Source organism: Canis lupus, chromosome 16 (assembly GCF_003254725.2).
Source record: "Canis lupus dingo isolate Sandy chromosome 16, ASM325472v2, whole genome shotgun sequence".
Classification (NCBI taxonomy): Eukaryota; Metazoa; Chordata; class Mammalia; order Carnivora; family Canidae; genus Canis; species Canis lupus.
In genome coordinates, this window is record NC_064258.1 from 30,701,297 (window position 1) to 30,719,830 (window position 18,534).

Below are 18,534 nucleotides of genomic sequence, written 5' to 3' on the forward strand. Positions count from 1 at the left end.
TGGCAGGAAGAAACAGGCAGGGGTGCCCGGTTGGTGGCGTAGTTGGTTTAGCATCTTGGTTTCAATTCAGGGTCCTGAGATTGAGCCCTGAATGAAGCTCCACATTCAGCGAGGGGTCTGCTTGAGATTCTCTCTCTGCCCCCCACTCCTGCGGTCGCACAAGCTCTCTAAAATAGATCTTAAAAAAAAAAAAAAAGAAAGAAACAAAGATTTGAGGGTTCCATGAGAGAACCTTGGAGAAAGACAGAAATGGAAGTACCTAAATTAAGAAGCTGACTTAGAAGTCAAAACTGTATCTACATCTCAAGTGTGTTATTAATGCCATTTAAATTAATAGCACAGAACTTTAATGATCTAAATTTGCTATAATGATGATATATGACATTCTGCTAATATATAATACATACACAGATATCCATGCATTAAAGCACTTATCACCTTGACAATTATTAATAATTGGCTGTACAAGTGATGGTCTTCTCTGCTGCAGGATATGATACAGTAGAGCTGTCTTTTCGCATCGCCATTCCAGAGGTTGACATGCATTTCAAGCTGTCTGCTAAAATGGAGAAAATATTAAATGGGTTGAGTGCAGGTTTTTTTGCTTTCTTTTTGCCTCAATGTGAAAAAGGAAATGAATGACAAATCCTTTATTCAGCTTTAATTCTTTAAAGCAAACCCCCAGATACTTACATCCCACCCAAATTTCACATTAACAAAACCTGTGAAATAAATAAATAAATAAATAGATAAATAAGTAAATAAATAAATAAATAAATAAATAAATAAATAAATAAATAAATAAAAAATAAACCTGTGAACCTTCTGACTGTTTTTGTTGTTTGTTTGTTTGTTTGTTTTTCTTAAGGGAAACAACTTTGGAAATCTGATGCAAGCTACACGCAATGAGGGTAGCTTCTGGTCCCAAGACTAAGGGAGATATAAGGGTTGATGATTTAGATCCAGGATGGTTAAACTTTTTCCAGCCTCTTTCAAACGGCTTATAACACACATTTGTCTGGTAAAGAATTTTATCTGGTGGTCTGTACTTTTTGGCCCTACCTCTTTTTAAAGATAGGTTGGAAAACTCTTAAAGACACACGGATGAAAATTTTTATTGGAAGTTCAATTGCATTGTGCCACGCCACTACTTTCAAGTACAAATTTAAAGACCTTAATCTTGTTTTACAAGTGTACACAGGAAGAAAAAAATAAAGCACAAACACTCAAAATTAATAATAAAGACAAAGTATTTAAAAGCTATGCAGGGGCACCTGGGTGGCTCAGCTGGATAGTGTCTGCCTTCAGCTCAGGTCATGATCCGGGGGTCCTGGGATTGAGCCCCACATCAGGCTCCCCCCACTCAGCAGAGAGTCTGCTTCTCCCTGTCCATCTGCCCCTCCCCACTGCACGCATATGCTCTCTCCCTCTCTGCTCTCTCTCATATAAATAAATAAAAACCTTTAAAAAAAGAAAGCCATGCAGATTGAGGAGCTAGTAGTCTATTTCTAAAGAGTCTGGTTTGTAATGGCATCTTTAAAAATAAAACCAGAAACTAATTAGTGATTTTACCTACTTTAATGAACACTTTAATTCCTTTGATGAGGAAAATATTATTGCCTAGTGAGTTCCTCAGAATATTTGACATACAACTTTTGCTATACTGCAGTATGTCATTAGTGATATATTCACAATTTACTTCTCTCCAATCACTTCTGACCCATTTCCCAGGCGGGGCCATCTCTGTTTATAACTATGAGAATCGTAATACCAACAGACCAAGAAGGCAACACAGCTCATCTAAATTTTTATTCACTTATTTCTCTGACATCATATATCATGCAACCACAGCCCTGTCTCAAACGTATTGTGAGCAAAATGTCGTATCATCCGGTTCGGGTCTAATCAACCTATCTGGTAATAAAACAGAATTCCATGTAAAGAAATCCAAAAGTCCCAGAAACCAGCTGGAGGCTCAGCTTCTAGTCCTGGTACTATTTACGGCTACCTACCTGGCCTTGGTTGAAAAACCTCTCAATCTAATTTTATCATCTGTTCAATATCAGGGTGGATGTGAAAATGCAAAGCAATTGGACTTGTGAGCCCACCTTAAAAAGGTCAGGTTCCATGCAAATGAATTATTGCTCAAAACAGGCATCCATGAGATTGTCACTCTTAGACTTAACCATCTTTCTAGAACAGTCTGTCTAGGAAGGTAGGCTTTACAATCTAGTTAAGGGAAAAAACAAATATAAAACCCTTTTATAGTTTTTAATTATTTCTCTGGCAATTAAATTTTCCTAAGTTATTTTATCAAGTATTAAATAAGTTTTTAGCAAGTTTAGCCTAAATAGTATTCATACCTTAACATAATAGGGTTGGAGTAAAAACTATTGGTTGGCATATGCCATTGGACAGGGACTGCCAGGTGCTGGGTAAGTACCAGTAGATCATAATGGGCCCTGTCAAATAGAGATAACTATCTCGCAGCAGAGAGACAGACCCCAAACAGCAGCTACACATGCTATTGTGACAGCCACAATCCAACTGGTGGGGGAGCCTCCGTTCGCTATATGAACAGTGCTTTGTTTTTTTGAACCAACTGGTTTTACTCTACCTCTTACTTAGCCATAGCCTCGTTCTCTCATCATCCTGAATTCCAGATCATTTTAAGTGCAGGTACAGCCAAGGGACAACAGAATGAAGGAGTGACCCAGAGGAGTAGAAAAGCTTCTTATTTAACAGACTTTGGGCAAACTGCTCAACTTCTGAGGGACTCACTTTCTCTTTATTACATGCAAACATCAGTCCTCAATTACTTCAAAAGAGAATTCGGGACTTTTCAAATATTGCATCTGTCCTTACAAACGCCGAAAGCAGGACAGGGTATCATCTCAGAACGGAGCTCCAGAATGTGTTAGTTTTATGAGTGGCTGCATGTCTGTCTGAGTAAAAACTGACATTTGTGTTTACCGATTCTTGTATTGGCATTTTAAAAACAGTCTTACACTGAATTCCACTTCTTACTGGCATGCACGTGAAAAGCAATACTGAAAATACAAACCCTGAATTATTATCACCTATAGCCCTGCTACTCAAAGTGTGGTCCATGGATGGGGTCGTCTAGAAGCCCTTGAGAAATGCAGAATGTCTGGCCCCTCCCCAGATCCACTAACTCAGAAGGTGCATTTTAAGGAGCTCTGCAGTGATTCAAATGCACATTAACATTTGAAAAGCACTGATTTGTGAGTTTCAAAGATATTACCAGCTTAGCTTCCATAACCCATGATCATTTGGTTTCCCCTCCTCTCCGAGAGTTTATTAAATTAAATTCAAATAAAGACGGTAACTAAAAAAGCACTGTTGCTAGCAGAAGCCACCAATCACTTTCACACTGCTCCCAACAACACGCGTACAAATATATTCAGAGGCAAATTTCTCATCCAATATTTAGAAAATAAATTTGCTTTTATAGTAAGTTATCAAAATCTGTGAATGATATTACACAAAACATAGCTATGCCAGTGCTGGTTGAGCCTCTGAAGTATGCAGGGCGATTTCTTCCTGTGCCAGCCTGCCAATCACCTACCTTCTGGAACTTCTGCACTATCATTTTCCCTTGGACTTACCTGATCAAGAAATTACAACACCTGATTTTTTATAACAAGAAAGTGTCTGCGAAATTCATTCGTATTAAAGCTCCACAACGTTGCAGTGCCGTTTTCCCCACACGATTCCTCGGGGTCTTACAACGCCAGGTTGGGTTGGTGGGATACGAGCACAGAGGCCTCTCTTTCTGGGGAGGAAGGCTCTTTTGCACTTTATGAACCACAAACTTGGTGACAGAGAGTCAGTATCTGCATCAGGGTTAGGGAAGCTGTCATTGACCTCACTTGGAAGGCAGCTTTTGGCTTTCCAGTTTCCATGTTTATGAAACAAGGAACTGGCCACAGAGGAAGAGTTCAGGCCTCACCTTACTCTTGTCTTGTTAGAAACAATATTAGGAAATACTTTGAGTCCTGCACTGGTCTGATGTACCTGAGAAGCATAATACAGGTGTCCTGCTTCTACTCAAGCGCCAGACACACAACCCAGTATTTCTGCCCCTAATTTCTAGTTCAGTAAAGTCGGTGCAGTGGGGCAGGTGTAAGGCATAAAATACGTGGTACACCCCGTACTGCGCACACACATCCGCTTTCAGAAGAAATACTCCAAAAGCACAACAGAGTTCGCAGCGGCTTTCTCAGGCAGCCCAAAGTGAACACATTAACATCCACCTAATTCTGAAAATTATCTACACACAGCATGTGTATGCGCACAGTAAGGCCATACGATGCAATGTGGCACAAACAATTAAAAGTTCTTTTCAAAGTGGAAATGCAAAATAGAACGAATATCTATTTTCTATAAATGAATCTAGCCATCTGCCTCGAAAGAGCAGCAGCAGGAGTACCCAAAGCAGCAGAAACAGCAGCCTCTGGTGTTAACAATCTACTCTCAAATCTCATGCTCCACATTTCCCCGGCAAACAAGGCTAAAAATACAAGACATGCAACAAATAGTCTCTTGGGATCTGCCATTCCATGGATGGTGTATTCAATCAGAGTAATATTTTCTGTTGAAATTCAAAATTGAAAAAAAAAGCAAGCTATCATATTAGAAACTGGCGTTCAGAATTTTAAGTGTGAATCCAATCCCAAAGTATATTGAGCTGAATGGTGAGAGGGTGGTTGTTTTCATACAACATAAATCTCTGAGATTTATCTGAATATATTTATAGATTTATTTAAGCTACTCTGAATTCCTCTACAACTCTCACAGTTATAGAGAAATAATTTTAGTCCTTTTGTCACCAAAATATAAGGGTCATTTTATTTTTGGCATCGTTCAGAAAGCAGTCCTATCGTTCAGAAAGCAGTCCTATCGGAGTATAGGTTCGAATCCAGGCTCTTCCATAAACTAATTCTGTGGCCTCACACAAGTTATTTAATCCCTCTTTGCCCTTTTTTCCCCATGTTAGAAATGAGAATATTACTTACCTCACAGTGTTAAGGACTAAATGAGTTAACATACATAAACTATTTAGAATAATCAATGGCACACACTAAATACGATAATTGCTATTATTATGTCGCAATCAAAAAAGGCTACAAAAATGCCTTCTCCTAAGGAACAGGCATAATACAAAGAGTGGTTGCAACACAATGGTAACTTCTCACGCCAAAAGCAGCCATTTAGCAAATGAGGGGGAATGAGCTGGCCAGGATCTTCACCTGGAGTATGTGGCTCTCATTACAGGAATGTTCCAGTTGGTTATTTAGTCATGCCATTAGTTCACGAAGACATCAGAATGAAGAGGACAGAAGAGAAGATGATGGCACGGCTGGTCAACTGGCACTCTCCAGAGTATAGGACGACCAGGATTGATGGCAAAAGTGCAATCAAGAAGCATCCCCCTACTGGGACTTTCTATGAATGGGGGCACCTGTCCTTTCAGATACCTGTATCTTCACAACTACCTTCTTTAAGAGGATGTTATAGAATAAACCTTTCTCTGGACATGCATCTGTCTTTGAGATTAGATTTGAATGCATGTAGTCTGGGTCTCTATCCTTCATATTCAAAAAAGAAGAAAAGGCACAAAGGAGTGGTATCAAATATCCACTATCTCCTGTACAACTGATTCCTTGAGAACCCTTTAGAGTTGGCAATATTTTAAGCTGGGTACTATATATGGCAGAAGGAGGACAATAAAGTCATCGAGACCATAGACCCGAAGAGTGCTTCCTTCACTAGGAAGACTGACCCACCCAGTCACACAATTCGGAGAGCTCATGGAGGATTCCTGGCCCCATAGCCTTTCCCACCAAATGGGGTACCACTTACAGAACCACACACAGGTCACTCAGAGAGTGAGGAAGGATATTTATTTTTCAAAGTAAGACCCCCGAAAAAGGACAAGTGCTTGCCTTCTAAGGGCCAGATCAAAACAAGTAATGTCTTCTTAAGAACTAAGATACTTAGAGACATTTCTTGAGCAGAACACTTTGTTGGGTAGGAAAAGAAGGTGCCATGGGACTATCTGAGCTGAGAGCAAACAACCCAAGAGTCAGAAAAAGACAAATCTGGAAGGAAATTGGGAGAAAAGACACTTTCCTCATAGCACTATGTAGGGATAGTTTTTTTGTGGAAAAGGAACAGAATTAGAAAGGCCAGGCGTAGGGGAGGTTGGGGAAGGAGGCAGGGGCATATAAAGTTCATTAAGAAGGAAATAACTATAGATTTTAAAATGTATGAATCAGACAGATAAAAGCATTTAAGTATGTGTAAACCATCTGACCCTATTATGCACAGAAAATAAATGTGTATCTCTCTTGCCCTTAATGCATTACTATGGCTATTATAAGGAAGATGTCATTGTCCGGGAAATTTTTTAAAACAAGGAACTGTGTGTAAGTTTAGCCTATCTAAGATTACTTCCCTCCCTGCCTTTAAATGAGGCTATCTTTATGTACAGTATCTAATATAAGAATCACAACCAGATCTACAGCACTATTCCTGTTTTTCAAAGAACAAAAACAAATCAACATGACAACACGATGTAGATTCAATTAGCACTTGGCAGGTCATGAATAACTTTTAAACAATCTTCTTTTAAGCTGGAAAGTGTTAAAATATACAGTAATCATGGCACCAAAGTGCCTTCCTTACAGTTTGCCAGCAGTCAGGAACATAAATCTTAAGAGGTAAGTCATGTTTGCAAAGGAAGGAGCCAGAACATTGCTCCTTGGGCTGTAACAGTTTCTACGAGCAGTCTCTTGTCCCAAGTACCTTCCTCTTTGAGTATATTCATTTAAAGCCAATCACTCCAAACCTCCCTCTGATTTTTAGATGGTTACATTAAGTATGAAGGAGAAGAAAAGGAAAAAGAAAAAAAGTTGGTGCAATCATCTTGCACACAAAAGATAAGTAATTGTAGAGAAAATGTTACTGAATTGTTAATTATTCTTGGGTCTTCAAAACAAATGGCATAATTCTATATACCCTGTTGTTCCAGGCGACAAAATACCTTGGTTCAAATCAACATGAAAAGGCTTGCAGAAAAAAAAAAAAAAAAAAAAAAAATTCCTTGAATAAAGAAGAACAACGTAGGGCCAACTCCACAGTGTCTGGTGAGACTACTCAACAAACATGCCACAAGAGTGCACCTCACCTTCCTTCTAATGAATGGACACGGTCCCAAGCTGGGAGAACTTAAGTAACACTGAAACACCCCCATGGTTCTGAAAATTCCAATTGTGCCCACCTGTCCAAAGCCAGATGCATGGAGCTTCACAGGCTCCAGAGCCGGCTTACTGCTCATTTCATATAGAATCTCTGACAGGTGCTAAGGAATGGGCTTCATACCCCCAAACATAAAATACTACAAGGGAAATATTAGATATACTGCTCTACTCCATGTGTCTTGAACATTACTATGATCTGTGCAAGACATTTTGTTGTAAATAAGCCTGCAGAGTGTACAGTATGTTTTCTAGGAGACCTTTAAAGAACAGCTTGCAGACAAGAGGTGCTAGCCTTAGTTTCACAGCCAGCAAAACTCCATCCAAGAGGCTTCTGGCATGTCCCCACCTCTTGTTTGGAGCTGGCTTCAGGACAACTCCACCAACCAAATTCCAAGGGGTCAGTATATGGAGTCAGTCACTCTTAGGTATTCCACATCAAACAGCAAGTAGGAATTCAGACATTTAGATAATTTAGAAAAGGTCCATTTTCCCCCATAACAGTGTATTAAAAAACAACTCAAAGCTGACTTTGCAAGGAGGCATTCTCCCTAGTAAATTAAATGGCTGAAGCTTATGCTTCTAGCAAGGGAAAGAACTAGGCTTCACTATAACCCAGTGTGTGCAATCACAGAGGCTCATTTTTAAATCTTTGCTGCTTTTTAAAAAGCCAAGAAAGAAAGAAAGAAAGAAAGAAAGAAAGAAAGAAAGAAAGAAAGAAAGAAAGAAAGAAAGAAAAAGTTTTCAGGGAATGAAATGCAAATAGTCACTGAACAGGATCATAAAACAGAAAGCCTCTACCCACCTCTTTTTCTTTCTTTCTTTCTTTCTTTCTTTTTTAATTCTTCATCCTAGGCACCCTGACTGCTTTTTAACACACCGTTAGCTTTCATAAAAATTAGATTAGACTGGTTCTTTTGTGATCCTCGTCAACCCCTTCCAGCCTGTTCTGCCTGCCGGCTGCTCGTCCTGTTGAGGCTGGCCGGAGAGCCGAGGGTGAGGTGGTCAGCTCGGTGCCCCCTCTCGCCAGACCAGCGTTAGGTAAATCATTCGGCGCAACTACATATTCCAAACCTAATGGATGGCACACAGGCAAGGAGAAAGGTAAAGATGGGCGGGAAGGAGAAGCTTCGGGATCATTTCAAAGGTAAAGCCACAGTATTCAAGCTACGTCTGAAACTGCCTCTGATCATCCTCAAAACAAGTCGGCGGGATCTATCTTTAACTTGATGCTCCCGGTTCTCGGTCACGGTGGAGGTGAAACCAGTTGCAAAATGTTACTCCACTGGAGTCCAGACGGGGGGGGGGGGGGGCGGGGAGGGGGACCTGGGAAAATGGGGTTCACGTTCCGAAGTCAGCAAGCAGCGGTGGTTTCCCCGCGGCCCCGTGGAGCCCCGCGCTCCCGGGCTCCGGCTCCCCGCTCCCCGCTCCCCGCTCCCCAGCCGGAGTGGGCGCCGGGCGGGCGGCCTCGGGCCAACGCTTACCCCGGCTGGGCTCGGCGGGCGCAGGGGCCGCGGGCGGGGCGCGCAGCTCTCCCGGCTCCCGCACACCGCGGCCTCCTCGAAAGCAAGCCCAGGGCTGTCTAGGACCTCGGGCCGGCGTCGCCCAAGGGGTGTCCAGCTCGGCGGACTTGAGCGTGGGTGGTGCTCCCCAAAGGGAAGAGGCGCCCCCTCCAAGGGAGCCCACCCCACGGGGACTGCCGCCACCCCGCCCCTCGGCCGGGAGCTCCCGGACACCACGAGGCGCCCACCCACGGTCTCTCGCCTCGGAGGCTAGTGGGCAGGGCAGGGGCGAGCGAGGCCGGGGTGAAGAGGGGCCGCTCCGGTCTGCAGCAACCGGGCAGGGCTCCGAAAACGCAGCAGCGGGGGCGCCAAGGGTGGGGGCCCGGGCACGGCAACCTGTAGGATTGCGGCTGACGGCAAACTTGGGTGGGAGGCCGTGGGCCCCTCCGCGTCCTCCCCGCCCGGTGGGGGCCGCGCGCGCACAGGAGCGGGGCGCAACTTGGGCAGCCGGCGCGGCGGGCGCGGGTCCCGCTCAGGGTCGCCGTCGCCCCCTCGGCCCGGCCCGGCCCGGCCGCCGCCGCTCCCCCGGGCTTACCTCGGGCAGCCGCAGCCCCCGCCGCCCAGAAGCAGAGCCCCAGCCACGGGAGCCAGCGGCGCGCCCCTCCGGCGCCTCCTCCTGCGGCGGCCGCTCTCCCCATGCTCCTCGCCGCGCTCGCGGTCCGGCTCCTCTTCCACGCCCCGGGCGCCCGGGAGAGGCGCGGTCCCGGAGGGCTCCGGCGAGTGACCGCTCCGCCGCGGCCGCCTACAGCCCCGGGGCAGGGCGCCCCGAGCCGCCGCCGGCCGGGCCCCGGGAGCCCGCACGCGCCCCCATCGCCCCCCGCCGCGGGCCGCCCGCCGCCGCCGCCGCCGTCCCCGTCCCCGCAGCAGCCCTCGCCGCGCTCCCGCCGCCGCCGGGTCCCGGACTAGCGGGCGGAGGAGCGAGTCCGCAGCGCTAATGAGATCCCCGCGGCCGCCCCTTCTCCACCCCTCGGAGCGGCAGCCAATGAGCCGGGCCGGGGCGGGGCGGCGGCGGCAGCGCGGGAGCGCGGGGCGGGGGCCCGGAGGCGCAGGTGAGCCCCGCGGCGGCGGCCCGAGCCCCCCGCCCCCGAGCCCCGGCGCCCCGCGGACGCCCCGCCGCCCGCCCCGCCCCGCCCGGGCCGCCCACGGAGGGAGCCGCGCCGCAGCCACGCGGGGAGTGAGCGGCGCCCGCGGGCCTCCCGGAGCGGCCGCCCGGCTGGGGTCCGCCGCTTCCACCACACCGCCGCGGTGTTCAACTTTGAGCCCTTTCTCAGCCCTGCCTCTCCTGCTTCCATTCTTTATCATCCGCTCAGACAGCACTCCCAACATGTTCAAAGAAAAAGGAAAAAAAAAAAAAAAAAAAGCCTTAAACGCCAAGTGGCGAAAAATAACACTAGAATAAATCCATTATTGGAACTATGGCAAATATGCATGCATGTAAATAAAGGAGGGGGGGGAATTACAGTCAGGGGTGCATTAAGGGGTGTGGGACAGATCTTTATTTATACTTTTTTTTTTTTTTTTTGGACTGATCTGAAATCTTCCTCCTTTCTGATGCCTCCTGGTTTTTGTTTGTTTTAATCTGGGCCCTGGGAATTGCCTTTCTTCTAAGTATCAGGGAAAGTGAGTCGTGCTGGCCTTTGTAGCAAGAAGGAAAGAAGACTTTTTCTTAAAGGTGTGGTTTATTTTGAATAAACTGTCAAGTCTTTCTTTCTTTAACTGCTTTTGAAAGTACTGGTGGTTGCCTCTTATTCTTCCCTCCGCACTAGTAACTTCGGAGAGATTGCCTTAGGCCACACAGTTTCAGATGGAAGAACAGACCGGGGGACTGAGTCAGAGCGGGTGTCACCTCTCGGTAGTGAGCCCCCAATGTGGTGCCAGAAACCCCACTGGTTAGAATACGTGTCCCCTTTTGCCTGGTTGACCCCAGCAGAAAATGAAGTCTTGGCTCCAAAGCAAACCTTCTTAACGGTTCCCCACTGCCCACCCTCAATATTGATACAAGTACTTCTAGAAAAATCTATCTCTCTCTGGCCAAAGTGCTCCCTGCTCCCAAGCAACTTTCTCAGGAGAATAAACAGTTTAGAGTGAGGTAATTGTTCTGAATGAGGTAATTGCGTTAACTCCTTTCTTCTGAAGAAAAAGAGGAGAGTAGGCAGAAAGATTGATTCCCTGATAAGCACATAAACCATCCCTCTCCTGAATGCCACCAGACATGTGAAGGCCACTGAGAGGAGACACTTGTTTCTCCCAGTCTTCTGGCAGCTCAATAAAAGGTTTTGGTCCTGGTCAAGAAAACCAAGCTCTGGGGAATGAATGCTTCAAAGCAAAGACTAATGTGGGGCTGGCTGGGGACTTGCCTGGAAATCTCTTTAGAATCTTGGTAAATGAGTGTTTTGTCCTTTTCCTCTGAGAAGGTGAATTGAGAATTAATCTACCAAATATGCTTTACCTGTCTTCTGGAAAATAGTCATTCATCCTCTGACTTTCCTTATTCTTCAAGACTATGTGGCAGTTCTATCACAAATGAGTATTTTCTAAAAAAAAAAAAAAAAAAAAGAAGAAAAAAGAAAGAAGAAGAAAGAAAGAAAGAAAGAAAAGAAAAGAAAAGAAAAAAGAATTACTATGTTTCCAAGATAGTATTTAAGTATTACTACTGTCCCCAGAGGGAGCAAAAGTAAAAACAATTTTATTTATTAAAAAATATCTAGGAGGGGCGCCTGGGTGGCTCAGTCAATCGAGCGTCTGCCTTTGGCTTGGGTGGTGATCCTGGGGTCCTGGGATCGAGCCCAGGGTTGGGCTCCCTGCTCAGTGGGGAAGTCTGCTTCTCCCTCTCCCTCTGCCCCTGGTCATGTGTGCTCTCTCTCCCTGCTTACTCTGTCTTTCAAATAAATAAAATTAAAAAGAAAACATATCTAAGAAATAGATTAGCTAGTATTATTAGTTTAGTTAATAAAGTAAAACTGCAATGACAAATGAGACAGAAAGAGAGAAATAAGAAAACTTTGAGAGCATACTCTGTTCAAGGAATGGGTGTTTCACTTTTTTTTTTCCATAGGAGTACCAAATCCTAGAATATAGGTACTATTATGCCTGTCTGGTAGATAAGAAAAGTCAGGCTGAGCATAGAAGTGATTTGGCCAAGATCACATAGGTGAGTGTCTAAACATCAAGAATGAGACACAAGGTTGTGTGATTCTAAACCCAAGATGAAGGTTGAGGTAGTGTCCATTCAATCAGGTGTTCCAGAAATATACATTCCCCCTCATCCTTCTCAGTACTATTTAGCTATTGAGTTGGGAAAAGTTGAACCTTCTATATTATTCCCACATATTACACGTCATGTATGAATTATAGACCACGCACTAATTATGTTCCATATATTGGTATATCCTGTAATAATCTAATTCTGGCTATTTTTAAACATAAATGAATTGTTTTCCATTCCATTTGGAGAAATAAATTGAATAGTCACTGCCCAGGATCAATGTCTCCAGCCAGGTAACTGCGGCAAAGCATAGTAGAAGAACCAGCCTAAGAGTCCGGACACCAAGGGACTAGCCCATGACACTGCCAGGGACATGACACTGCCAGGGACTGGTTCTATAACATGGGGCAAGTCAATATCTGGTTTCAGTTCCCTCATCTGGAAAAATGAGGGTATTTGACTAGAGGATTCTTTTTTTTTTTTTTTAAGATTTTATTGATTTATTCATGAGAGACACACACAGAGAGAGAGGCAGAGACACAGACAAAGGGAGAAGCAGGCTCTCTGCAGGGAGCCCGATGTGGGACCCTATCCCGGGACCCCAGGATCAGGACCTGAGCCAAAGACAGATGCTCAACCACTGAACCACCCAGGTGTCCCTTGACTAGAGGATTCTAAGAGCAATCCTTTTTCAGATCCATCATTTTCAACCATAGTATGTTATGAGTCTGAATACTCAGTACAGCCAAATCAGAAATTAAGCCACCTATTCTGGAATTGGGGCAATTATGTAACGAATGCAAAATATGTTCTAGATAGGTTATTTGGGATTATAGCCACCCTAAAGGTATTAGCTGTAATCTGGTAATATTAACTCAATGAACAGACTTGGTAAAGTGTTATTTCTCAATTCTTTGTTGTTTGAATTGACTATTTTCTAACACTTTATACAGAAAGATTACGAAACATTCTACCACATTTCCACTTGCATTGCCTTTGACCATCTTTAGCCCAACTAGTCTCAAAAATAGAAAATGTTTGAGTTGAATCAAACTTAAAAGGAGAGGAGATAGAGACTGAGCATGGAGAGATACATCCTTCCAAATATAATGAATTTTTTTCCAAATATAATGAATTTTTTTAATGGCTTACTATAATTCCTTAAGAAAAGCTCTGTATTTGACTGGGGAAAAGTATTTAAAGATGTTAACTAACCTGCTTGGTGTAAATAGTAAAACTCCAAGGGAAGTTAAAGAAAATAGAAATACATGATAAGTAAGAGGAAGAATCTGTTGTTCTAGAATTTGGGGAAGGAAGAGAGGAGCCAAAGGGTTGGTGGAAAGCCACGCCCAGCCAAGATGTGACCTTTCTCCTGGTAGCTCCAAATCATCCTTAAGGTTATGGAGGCAAGTGAATTTCTGAAAACTGGTGACGGGATTGTAGTTTGTATCTAGATTACTAAAGACAAAACAGACACTCAGGAGACAGCAAAAGGACCTTAGACGTGGAAACTTTTGGAAAGTATGGAGATATTTTTGGATTGTCCTAAACTAGATACCTGGATTCTTTTAGGAGCAGGAAGTGCCTTATTTAAAATCTGAACAAAAGCACGATGTCAGATGTCAGTGAGATCAAGACTTTTCGGAAAGGAATACAGCTATAATTGAAAGGGAGAGGAAATGAGCTTAAGAACATTGAACATTAAGACTAAGGGAAAGAAAGGGCACCTGGGTGGCTCAGTTGGTTAAGTGGCTGCCTTTGGCTCAGGTGGTGACCTCAGGGTCATGATCTCGGGGTCGTGATCTCGAGGTCGTGGGATCTAGCCCCACGAAAGGCTCTCTGCTCAGCAGAGAGTCTGCTTCTCCCTCTCTCTGCCCCTTCCCTCTGCTCCTGTTTTCTTTCTCTCTCTCAAATAAATAAAATCTTAAAAAAAAAAAAAAAAAGACTTCGGGAAAGAAGACCTGAAAAGAATTCTGTAATATATTTGTGCTTTTATCTAACCTTCCAGGCTCAACTGGCAATTTTAGTTAGAACTGCTCCAAGAATTTCTCTTAAGGTTTGTAGGATGTTTGTACACTGCACACAGATCCTTTCCTAGGCATGGGTTATAGGAAAAGGGTAGTCTTCCCACATTTGAGGTGTTAACACTATAGCCTCTCTCTTCCCAGAAGCTGACTAGTGTTTCAGAAGACACAACTGGTGGATATTTCTGATAAAAGCACCATTTGTAGCAATCATACAATTATGATAATAAATAGAGAAGACCAAATATCAACTGGACAAAAGGGCAACAGCTGGCAACTTCAATGGGTGAACTTGGCAATGGAAGTAAATGAGATATTCTACAAGTGATATTTCCATAGGGAATACTCTGTGCCAATCATTTCCCCCAGGAAGGTCTTGTTCAATCAGAGCAGCACATTTTAGAAATGCATGCGACTTTCGGAGAACATGCTGAATTTTATTCAGCAGCACTGTGTGCTCACAGCCCAGCTCATGATTCATGAACCTGCTGGAAGCATGGGGTAAAAAGGATGTTCAAAACCAGGGAGCTGTGAGTTCTTCACATGTCATGTTCTATCTGTGCACAATAATCCAGGTTAACAGTCTTCCCTGTTAAAAGCAATATGGGATCGTTTTGTTAAGTAAACCCTCTCACACAAAATTAGAGAAGTCCATTTTAGATATTGGGCTATAGAGCAGCAAATAAAGTACAAAAATCCAATACATTCGTTTAAAAAGGGCAGTGGGCCACCAAGATAAGAGTCTAACTAAACAAGTTTTTCCTGACATTGCAAGTGTGCCTTCCCCATTTTGCACCCAGGGAATTCCTCCTGGAATCATGCATCCTGGAGTTTCAGCTTCAGCTGCTGACACAGACGAATGAAAGAACTTCAAAATAATAACAAGAAACACAATTCTTTGGCAGAAAAATTAATGTGTTAGTGCTTAAAAGAAATAATAAACTGGGGAGAAAAGATGAGATATGTTAACTCATAAGAGATGTAGCCTCGGATGACAGCACAACACGCGAGCCTACGTTACCTGACCTTGGCATTTAGCTTCAGAAATGTGACAGTTTACACATCCTGGCAGTTTGTGGTATTTGTGGTAGCTGAGGGATAGCCTGGTGTCTTTCCACAATGGGAGAAAACACCATGGCTCTTACTGTCAAATGGAAGATGCTGCCAAACCTCTGCGGAGTATGTATTTGGGACAGGTTTATCTGGGACAGGTTTTATCTTGCTCAGTTTTGTTTCTGTTTGTTCCTTTCAAATCCTGCCTTGGGACATCATTTAGTCACTCATTCATTTGTTCCTCTTCATCTATTATGGTAGACACTGTGCCTACTAGAAGAGGCAAGGGAAGAGACATCCAAAGACAACTAAAGTAGGGGTGCCTGGTTGGCTCAGTTGGTTAAGCATCTGACTCTTGATTTCAGCTCAGGTTATGATCTCAAGGTTACAGTCTCAAGGTCATGATCTCAGAGTCCTGGGATGGAGCCTTAAGTTGGTCTCAGCACTCAGCACTGAGTCTACTTGTCCCTCTCCCTCTGCTCCTCCCCTCGCTCGCTTTTTATCTCATCAATAAATAAATTTTTTAAAAAAAGAAGAAAAAGACAAAGAAATCTATAGTTCAAAGTCATATAACTGCCATGTAGCCTTAGTTAGAACACATAGGTTAAACACATAGCTATCTCCCAACAGAAGACTTCAGCCCAGAGGAAACGGTTGCCCTGCCAGTTGTGGTTAAGAATAGAGTCAAGAGTCAAAATGGTAACAAACTGAACAAACTCATATTCCAATCTTACCATCCCCTAATTAATGTTATGAAATCCGGAGGTGATTGATTTCCCTGGTTCTGGCACAACACCCACAGCAAACCTCTGTGGGAAGGTAGAGTTAGATACAGTTTCAACAAACAGACATGACTCAGGCCAGTAGATATGTTTTCACACTAAAGCTACCCATTTTCCTCCCTGAAAAGGGCTAAGGAATAGACAGACACAGTCAGGAGGATATCTGTGTGTCAAAATTGGGGACTCACAGGGCAAATGCACCTGTTTAGAGTACCAGAACCAAAAGAGGTTGTCTGGGCTCTGGAACAAAATCTGACAAACAGAAGGTTAGTGTACACGTTTAGTGGGTAGCCTATGCTATCAAAGGAATTTATCTAAAAGTCTTTCTTTTTTTTAAAAGATTTATTTATTTATTTATTTATTTATTTATTTATTTATTTATTTAGAGAGAGCAAAAGAGAGGCAGAGACACAGGCAGAGAGAGAAGCAGGCTCCATGCAGGGGGCCCGACGTGGAACTCAATCCCAGGTCTCCAGGATCACACCCCCGGGCTGCAGACGGCGCTAAACCGCTGTGCCACTGGGGCTGCCCCTAAAAGTCTTTAATCATAAGCGACTTGTACAAATGCCAACTAGAAATCACTAAGACAAGAAAGGAATGGCTCTCTGAAATGTAAAAAGAAGAAAAGAAGAAGAAGAAGAAGAAGAAGAAGAAGAAGAAGAAGAAGAAGAAGAAGAAGAAGAAAAGAAAGAAAGAAAGAAAGAAAGAAAGAAAGAAAGAAAGAAAAAAGAAAGAAAGAAAGAAAGAAAGAAGAAAGAAAGAAAGAAAGAAAGAAAGAAAGAAAAAAGAAAGAAAGAAAGAAAGAGAAAAATAACATAAGTTTTCTTCCCATTTAGTTTTTACTTTCTGCTCTCATTTTCTTCTTTCCTTCACTTTCCTTGACTTCTCATCTGGAATAAGATATTATAAATTAATCCCTGTCACTAGGAGAAGGATGACAGCTCTAGTAGATTCTTTAAAGCAGGACTTAAGTAACTATTTCACAATTCCATTTGAAGGTGTGCAAAGAGAAAATGCTAGCTTAACAAACAGAATTGTTTCCAATTTTCAAATAAAGCTTTGACTTTCATGGCCCAAATCCTACCATACCTGCTTCCTTTCTCCATCTTTATAGCCCAAACCCTAAAAACCCTATGAATTTATAATTTGTTATATCTTAAGGCTCAGACAGTAGATTTAAAAGCATTCATTAGTAAATGGCTGTCATGCATTTTGAAGGAGAAAGGATCTACTTTACATGTTAAGTAGTATTTTACTGAAAATAAAGTTTGAGAGTACCATTTGCAATTTAATTCAACCACATATTCCACTCATCTTACCAGGTATAAGGATGACTTCATCCCAATTCAAGTACCAATTTCCCTGGAGACAGACAATCTAGTTGTAGAGTAGATTTGGGAGGGATCACTAGAAGACCATGGTCATTATTATTACTTTGGTAAGAAACTAATCCAAACAGAAGATAAAGCTAGAACTCCTTTGATTCTCCTGTACTCAATCTACTGACTATAACTTTTCTGTTGAGAAGAGAAAGCAAATTATACACACTCACAATATATATACACATACATATATATGTGCACATGCATATATATATATGTATACATACTCTGGGTAGATGTGCCATTTCATTTACATATACATGAAAGAATATTATATATTTATAAATATGTATATATGAATGAACTATGTGTATACAGATGAATGAATCAATATGTCTCTACACATAGGCATATATCACATGTCAACATACATACATACACACATACATATATGTGTTATGTGTGTATATAAATGAACTGGCACAATTAATCAGAGTGGTTTGTGTGCATGTGTGAAAACAGAACTGAAACATTTAAAAGCATTTTTAAGACTCCTTAAAAAAAGAAGATAACTTCTGACCATGATGACCTCATAATTTTACTTTAACCTTTGTCTGGTCTAGACACCCAGGAATGAGACTACATATCAAATATGAAACTGAAAAATATAGCGTGGCTCAAAACCAAGATAAATATCTGCATGAATCATCAACAAAACAAAATTGCTAAATGGTGACTGGGGCTAAATCCGTGTACTTTCTGGGCCCTGGCTCTTGAAGCAGGTGTGGAATACAGAAACCTGAATAATGCAATGTAATGGGCAATAAATGGTTCCATGACAAATGAGATGTCAGAGCCAGTTGTACAACTGAAAGAAGGGATTGGCATGGAATCCCCCAACGCAAGGGAATTGCCTTAAAAAAAAAAATCAGCTAACCTAAGACTGCTATTTAGGGAGGCAAGAATTACAAAGACACAGCTCTTCCCTGGGAACTGAACCTAGCCATATACTGGTTCAAGGGCTGATATGATATACCCCAATAATACTACAACTCAGATGTCCTGAATGACTTTTATAAGACCTAGTTTTCTACTTGGATCCTGGGTTTAAGTGGAGGTAGCCATAAATCTGCAGTTCAAAGAGTGGTAGTCACAGGACAGAGGTGATAGTGGGGAGGAAAGAGAAAATGAACCTCCTCCTTTAAAATGAGCATACTGACCAACATCCTAAAACATTTGCAGATAACAGGATGTTAAAAAAAATACAGAAAAATGCAATGTTTGAACGTCAATTCACGCTTCA

At 42.9% G+C, this 18,534-nt stretch overlaps 1 protein-coding gene and 1 long non-coding RNA gene across 2 annotated transcripts in view; both read right to left on the reverse strand.

Annotated features, from left to right (window-relative positions):
* The window catches only part of UNC5D (unc-5 netrin receptor D), a 531,015-nt gene extending 521,381 nt beyond the window's left edge, over nucleotides 1-9,634 (reverse strand). The window contains 1 exon segment of the mRNA XM_025426288.3: nucleotides 9,381-9,634. Coding sequence (XP_025282073.1) covers nucleotides 9,381-9,483 — 103 coding nt within the window. The 5' untranslated portion in view covers nucleotides 9,484-9,634.
* A 7,117-nt stretch (nucleotides 9,635-16,751) lies between these two features.
* LOC112646505 (uncharacterized) overlaps nucleotides 16,752-18,534 on the reverse strand; it is a 39,916-nt gene continuing 38,133 nt past the window's right edge. Inside the window, exon 8 of the long non-coding RNA XR_007402649.1 lies at nucleotides 16,752-16,799. This is a non-coding gene — a long non-coding RNA (uncharacterized LOC112646505). The remainder of the gene's footprint in view (nucleotides 16,800-18,534) is intronic.